At 40.2% G+C, this 7,952-nt stretch overlaps 1 protein-coding gene across 1 annotated transcript in view; it reads left to right on the top strand.

Annotated features, from left to right (window-relative positions):
- Positions 1 to 5,455: 5,455 nt before the first annotated feature.
- Positions 5,456 to 7,952, top strand: part of LOC126039785 (collagen alpha-1(XXVIII) chain-like) — a 38,559-nt gene continuing 36,062 nt past the window's right edge. The window contains exons 1-2 of the mRNA XM_049803466.1: positions 5,456 to 5,612; positions 6,397 to 6,965. Of these exons, the coding sequence (XP_049659423.1) occupies positions 5,456 to 5,612; positions 6,397 to 6,965 (726 nt within the window). The remainder of the gene's footprint in view (positions 5,613 to 6,396; positions 6,966 to 7,952) is intronic.

Raw genomic sequence — 7,952 nt, 5'->3', positions numbered from 1 at the left:
AAAATGCTCAGAGTGACCTTTTGGACGTATTGTATAGAGATAAAATGGGAAAGTACTGAAGACAGCCTCTTCCCTTCTATGCCTCGTTAGAGTTTAAGTTTTCTCGCTGCACCTCCTGAAAAATGTTGCAAAGTGCAGTATAAAAAAGGGGGAAATGGAGAGCCACGTTCATACCAGCTGCAGAAGAAAAAGCCATGTTTACCACTCCAGTCCCAAAGAATCATTGCATCTGTTGGGAGTGACACAAAGAGTAACCCTTTGCCATCAAAGACCTTGCTTACAGCATTTTCCATGATAGTGAGTTTAGATGAAAACACAATAAAGCTGATTTGCTTTGATCAGCTCTTTCAGACTACATGCTCAAGATTTGTACCAAAAAGCAAAGATAAAATCCTGGTCTCACTATAATCAATAGTTCTGATGCCACCTTCGCATACGCCAAGATTTCATTATTGGTTTTTATAAGGCTGTGCCATTGAGAGATCATTTTTCATACAGAACAATCAGGTTTTGTCACAGAACATAGGTCCACATTAAAAATTTTTTTAAACTGCAGCCACAATAGTTGGCAAATAGAAGTCAATTTGTCAAGACTTACAGTACTCAGCTGACAATTCAGCTTGACTCCTGAGCTGCCAAATTTACTAAAACACATTTTGCAGTCAAAAAATTAAATACAGGTTTCTATATTATCCTTCTTCAGATACAATCTTCAGTGAAGTTAAGTTTTGATTTTTCAAATTTTCTTGTTTAATTACTTTGAGTATTTGAACTTTTGAACTGTTTTTCCTAAAATTCACACATGTGATATAACTTACATTGCTCTTTAATATCAGGATTCAAAATATTGTAAATGGTGTGCTTTCATTATTTTACAAGTTCAAGTCAGGTAGGTTTTTGTTTCTTCTGGGCACTTTGCTCATGTACTGACATGTATAGTATAATGAAATAAATACTCTTGAAATACCATTGCAGCATGACACAGTCAGGTTAAATGGTCAAGACTATCTTGAGGCCATGAAACACTAGAAGATTGTGTGAGATGTGCGTATTTTTAACAGTTCACAGCAGACGAGATATGTGCATTATTCAGATTGTGGTGGCAAAAAGATGGAAACACATTTCAAAAGCATCATGTCAAGCTCTTTGGGACAAAAAAATTACCATCAGAGCAGAGGAAAATCGGAAGCATGTTCTGTCTGCTTCATGCTGCTCCCAAAAACTGGCCTCCCCAGTGGTTGAGTATTCCTTTAGCATAGAGAAATATTCAGATGGTATTTTGCCAGCTATGCTGGCTCGTGATTACTCCATCTCCAGTCCTGTCACAGGCTTGTTGGACAGCTGAAGAAGGACTAGTCAGGGCTCTGTCACATTCCAGTGACATGATATCATGCTAGAAGACACTAGTTAATCCAGTTTAACAGAAATTACTCAGGGCTTCTCAATAATTTACAGAATTTTGCTAAACAACGGATGAAGTGGTCACAGCTGAGCCAGACCAGGCTGTAAGAGAGGTACCCACACACAGAGGGGAGGGACAGACAAAGAAGAGAGCACCAGGAAATAAGTTTGGAACAGTCAGGCTTGCTGCTGCTTCTGCCCATTGGGAGGTGATAGTGAGGGCTATTGCTGACACAAGAGATCATGCTACACCACAGCAACTGGCATCTCTAAGCCCCAATTCTTCACTCGGTGTCCCTTCAAAGTGGCCTTGCAACCTCGTGCAGCTGTCACCACCTATGCAATGGTAACGGCAGTGCAGTGACAAAGGGGCATAATATCACTTTGGTTTCCCTTCTTAAGAGTGCTTAAACACACTCACTTCCAGAAAGAGTGTATCTTTCTTCATGATATCTCTCGTTAAGGTTCTAAAATGGTAAGGAATTTCCTTTAAGTATAGCCTATTAAGCTGTGGTTTTAAATAGCTGTCATATACCCCTTCATTCTTTGAACAAAATGTTAGGCCTCATTTCTCAGATTGAAATACTGAGATCAGACAGCTGAGAACTCTTGGATTTCAAACAGTGATGGAAAAAATCCGAAGATCTGGATATGCAGCAATATTTGTGACCTCAGCTTCAGTTGATGCAACTGTAACACAGCCTTTGTATTCATTTCAGTCTTTGACTCCTGCAAAGATTACCAATCTTAATGCCAACTACTGTCATGTTGGAAGCACATATGAGCTGGGGTAGCTGGGCCCAACTTAGTCAACTAATTACGCAAGTCTGTAGCGTCATCTCCCAGAGATGTCAAAGATACTTAAAAATGTTTAAATAGTAGGTTAATAGAAATGTAATTAATTGTGTGCTGAAGCATCCAATGTCTAGATTCCTTAAGACAAAATATTAAACTTCTTTATTCCTTTACAAAAAAAACTCAATTGAACTCTAGCAGTAAATTTATAACATTTAAATGACAGCATGAATGTTCCTAATCATAGCTTTTAAGACACTTATTCTATTTAAAATATACATACAGTGTAATGCCATTAAAATGTTGAATAAGCACTTGATAAATTTTGTAGTAAATGAGGCAAGAAAGCTTGCTGTTTTTATTTTAAAGAGTTATCTCAGATGCATCAGTGCATACATATTTTACATTGGTATCATTTAGGTTTTGATAAACCTAAGAACCATAAGAATAGTGCAGGTATTGAGAATATCACAACTTCAGAAAACTACAAATCTGGAAGTGTACTGTATGGTATGTCACATAGCTGGAATTCTGGAGAGAATAACACCATGCATCCCACGCAAACAGATATAAAAATGTGGAGGCCCCACTAAGCCTTTAAAGTTGCACCTGGCCAAAAAAAAAGAAAAATTTGTCCTGAGGGTAAACATCATTCATTAATAAAAGGAAATATCCTGAAGCCAAGAACTTGCTACTAAACATACAAGCAGAATAGTTACTTAATTAAGAAATTATTTGCCTGCTATGTTTTAAGGTAGGAATTAGCAGTGAAAATGAAAGAATGACAATGTTTTGCTTATGGGAGACACACAATCCCAACCATAGTTAACATGCTTTTTCTTGCTAGAATTAGATTTTTTCTCAGTAAGATTTAGGGGCTATGTGAGATTTATTATATCTATTTCAGTTAAACACCATATTATTTGTATTCCCTAAAGGGCAAAAAATTGCCTTTTCATTCCTTGCCTTAATCAAAATCTAAATATGTCAGTCTAAGCATGGAAAAATGAAAGTGGCTGAAGAGGAATAAACATCAATTCTTTCCAACCTTGAAAGAAGATTCTTTCTTACCTGTAACTATAGCACAAGTAGCTGTACCTGAGCTAATTTCAGCTTAGGTAAGGATGAGCAGCCACACAATACGTAGAGTTGCACTTCAGCCATCCTAGTTCACCAGTTTAGCTCTAATTACTGGCAAAGATGGAAAATACAAAACAGGGTTAGAATCACAGCAAATGGCTTCAGCATCCAGCTGTTTTGTCCTACCAGTCCCTCCCGCCTATTTAATTTGGAGCCAAAGCTGCATCCTTTCCCCACAATCCCCTCAGCCTCCTTGGCTGTGACTGTCATAAGTGGGCTGAGCTGGTGGACACTTAAGATGCAAAGTTGGACAGCACTTAGCAGTTAGCACAAGTCCTCTTGTGTGCATGTAGGTGGAAAATGATGGGTCCACAAAAAAAAAAAAAAAAGGTATGTATTTCTGTGAAAAAGAGCTACTTGTTTAATATGTTCGCTTGTAATGCAAAAGCTTTCTGAGGATATCTGAAGAACTAAGTGACAAGCTGCAATCACTGGTAAAAAAGATGGCCTTCAGGATCCATAGCCACCTAGCTTAGGTTTTGAAGGCATCATACTATGCGTCAGTCTTGTTCTCTATTACAGTCTTTGAAAGGATAGGTGTGTCAGACAAGCCTGGAGAAACTGTACAGCTTTCAGACTGGTCTGTCTTTTTTGACCTCCTCATGCTGGGCAATCTCACCAGAAACTGAAATTTTAGTTGGCCCAGTCCATGGGACAGTAAATATCTTTCTACTACAGCAGTAACAGGAATCCCTCATTATGAGGAGATTCATTTAGGTCTGAAAGGGATTCTACAGACATGGACTGCTATGACGATGTTGAAAGCATGATGCCTAGTACCAAAAGCAGCCTCACCAAAACATGACAGATGTGCAGAAGTATGGGGGTGAAAGGTGTGTAGTAGTGATGGGAGAAGAGAGTGAACACAACTGGGCTGGTGTGTATGGAAGTGTGCTGGGGTGAGAACAGTCCTCTTCCATACATATGCAAATATGGATGAGGATTTATGTGTGGAAATGGCTGTGGGGGACTAAACCTAGGATGCATGTGCATAGCCCGAGGACGGGGAGAGGAGTGGGTGGGTGCCAAGAAGGGGGAGCCAGGATTGCTGTTCTTCCCCTTTCTCCTTGCCTCTGTCTGCTGGCCCCTCCTGACACATGACACCGATTCTCAGAGGAGCTTGCAGCCCAAATTCTCCCTCCTTTCCTCACAAAGCATCCAGCAAAGGGAGAACGCAGCTGCCAGTGAGCCCAGGACAGCATCCTGCATCTCTGCAGAGCCTTTTGCTTAGGAACATCGAGGTAAGGACCCCCTGTCCTCTCTCTGTCTGTGGGCACCAGAATTCCTGCCCTAAACTAGCAGGAGCTGAGAAACCCTGGAGACATGGCTGTGTTAGGGACTTCTGTGAGATGCTCAGTCCTAGCAGGTTCCTTCTTGCCACTGAGCTGCCCTTTTGCTCCCTAGTGTTGTGCCTACCTAGGGAGAGCTTGCAGGGAGATGACAATGAAACTGTAGTGGGGCAGGACTGACTTGTCAGTCCCTGAGCAGCCTGCAAGCTCCGGGTGTGTCTGTGAGCCCAGGACAAACAGCTCCGGTCCCTGCAGAGGGAAAAAGTCCTATCGATAGGTAACTATCGAGCCTGGGCTCAGCAGTCTGGGCCCACATGTCCTGAGGGTTGCACAGCAGGTACGTTCATGCCTACACAGCACCCTCAGGAACAGGGGAAAACTCGGGTCTGCCTCTGTACCTCCTTTCTCCATGCCAGCTCTGGAAAAAGCAGGTTTAAAAAAACCACCCCTATGAATTACACTTGGGATTGACACTGCATCTACATGGGTACAGCCAAGGTTAAGAAGTGCTGGTTGTACAAACACTACCAGGCAGTGAGAGAACTGAAGTATGTTTGTAAAATGTCTGTCTCCAGTTTGTCATGTGCTAGAACCATACGCACTATGCTTGAAAATCACTCCAGTATGCCTCTGTTTATTATTTGTTACATATTTTGGAGAAGATCTTAACAAAAGAAAATAAAACCAGCTCATTTTTAGGGACTGCGTTTTAAAATACAACCTGCTAAGCAACCTGTTGAAGCAAAATTGAATTATGTTTTATTGTTCTCGTGCTGCTGTACTTCTGTATTATTATTTGTGTTGTTTAGGAAACAGAAAACAAACAAATGATGTTCTTCAGATTCTGGTGGCTTTTGTGGATACTTGAACACCATGAGTTTTTAGCAGAAAATCTCAGGGAAGAAAAAAGATATGGATTGAGAAGACCAAAACCTGAACACATTCTTTCAAATACTGTAGAAAAATATCCAAGCCCAAGTGATCAAGGTGAATATTGTAATTTTAAAACAGGTGTGGGGTTTTTGCCCTGATTCATTTATTTGGATTCTGGACTACATGGCTAACTTGCCCTCTAAGATATTGCTTATAATCAGCCAGGCTTGCCTCATCCTACATTTTCACATGCCTTATTTTTGCACTTTTATCTTTTTACTCCCATCTTTTCCCTCCCCTTTTGTGTATTTCAGAAAAGAAGATTAATTCTTGGCTTTTTTATGATATGGCTTGTTACTGTCACAAGAGTAATAGCCCATATAACTGTATTTCTAAAGAATTAATGTTATCAGTAGTTCAGAAAATTAATACTCTGCAGATCCTGCTTTTGGAAACTTTTATGTCACTGGATGTGAGTATCAGTACCAGGGACAAAATCTAGCTCTGTCAGATCATATTCCAGTGTCTTATTCAGTAAGACTTATTTTCCTGTAGATGACTTCCACCTTCCCAGTCCCCATCCTGGTAGGATATTCAGTGAAATACCAGGCAAGAGGACAGAATGAATGTATAAAACCAGTTCAACATTCCTCATTTCATACTACATGACATCACCTCACCTTCAGTCTCCTATTCCTTGGGGCATCTGTTCTGGACCAAATTCCTCAGCCTCTATATGCTCTATCTTCATGAGGGTCTCACACTTGTGATCACAGATATTTTCAAAAATTCCACAATTGCACTCCCACTTTTAAAGCCTAAAATACATGTAAGGGTAAGGGTAGAATGAGATTTAGTATGAAATCACTCCACTCACCTACCTACCTATTTATTCTAGATGAAGACTGCATTCTGGAAATTGCTTTTTTACTGGACAGCTCTGAAAGTGCTAAGGACTATAATCATGAACAGCAGAAAAAATTTGTACTGGCAACAGTAGACAGAATGAAAAGTCTGCAGCTTAGTTCTGGACGTACCCTTAGCTGGAGGATGGCCTTACTTCAGTACAGCAGCACTGTTTTCATAGAGCAAACTTTCCATGACTGGAAAGGTCCTGAAGCATTCAAATCCCACATTGCTCCCATAACCTACATAGGTCATGGCACCTACACAACTTACGCTATAACTAACCTCACACAACTCTATATGACTGAAGGGACTCTGGGTAGCGTGAAAGTAGCTGTGCTCTTCACTGATGGAGTGGACCACCCAAGAAACCCAGATATTTTTGCAGCTACAGCTGATGCTAAACACCAAGGAATTGTATTTTTCACAATGGGAATGACCAGAGTGGCTGAAGAGGTTAGTAATGCTGCCAAGCTCCGGCTCCTGGCCAGTGTCCCAGCATCTAGGTTCGTTTTCAACCTGCAGGAGAAAGAAACTGTGGAGAAGGTTCTCAAAGAAATGGTATGTATGAGAAAGAATTTGAAATAATTATAGGAACATATGTAAAAAATGGTCTTATTTCCAATATTTTGAAACATTTATGCTATTGAAAAAAACTGTACTTTTCACATGCTAAAGTGGGCCACTTATTAATAAGACCACTGTGCCAAAGTACAAGTTTCCTTTCTCTCCTCACCATTCAGATCTTGCCAGCTAAAATATTTGAAGTTGGAAACTGAATTAGACTTAAAGAGACTTGTGAAGTTATTTTTATCTCTGTTTTCCTCCTAAGAAAGGTATTTTAAACCTCCTTTCTTAAAAAAACAACCAATTTTTGACATCCTAGTGCTTTCTTCTGTAGCAAGTAGGAATGTGAGATTGCCTTTTGTACCAAAAAAGATGCAGCTCTTGTAGAAGTGAAAATAAATTTTAGACCTTAATGGAGATACGTCAATTTAGATAAAATCTGAACTTGGCCATAGACATCTTTAAATTTCCATGGAAAACCTACCACATAATCAAGAAGAAATGTGTAAATTGAGCTTGAAGTATTGCTTGGGTGCCTCTTTTCGGCATGTGAACTGAATTTATAAAAAACATTCCCTGCCATGTATGGAGAATAGAGCCATCCTCTAGCCTATAAATCTGGTGACACAAGCTGTGGATGAAGTACTGATCTGAGCATGCACATAGATATAAAATAGAAATATGAATAACAACCAGGAGACTTCTGCAGTAAAACTGACACCTAAGTGATTTTATACAGGCCTAGAGCATGTACACAAGCTGGCCTTCCTGTCTGTCCTTCACTTCAACAGCCTGCCACTCTGCATTGTTTTCCCTGCATATCACCCTTCCCATTTTCTCTGGTATTACCCTTGCTTTCTGTATCACAGCAACCACCTCTCAAGTGACTAAGCACATTGTATTTTACCTGTTCCAAACAGGCAGCCATCCTCAGGTACCTTCTTCTGAGAACATGGCTGCTCTCTGGCTTAAATAATGGCT

This window comes from Accipiter gentilis, chromosome 1, assembly GCF_929443795.1.
Source record: "Accipiter gentilis chromosome 1, bAccGen1.1, whole genome shotgun sequence".
Classification (NCBI taxonomy): Eukaryota; Metazoa; Chordata; class Aves; order Accipitriformes; family Accipitridae; genus Astur; species Astur gentilis.
This window is presented reverse-complemented; position numbering and strand designations above follow the sequence as displayed.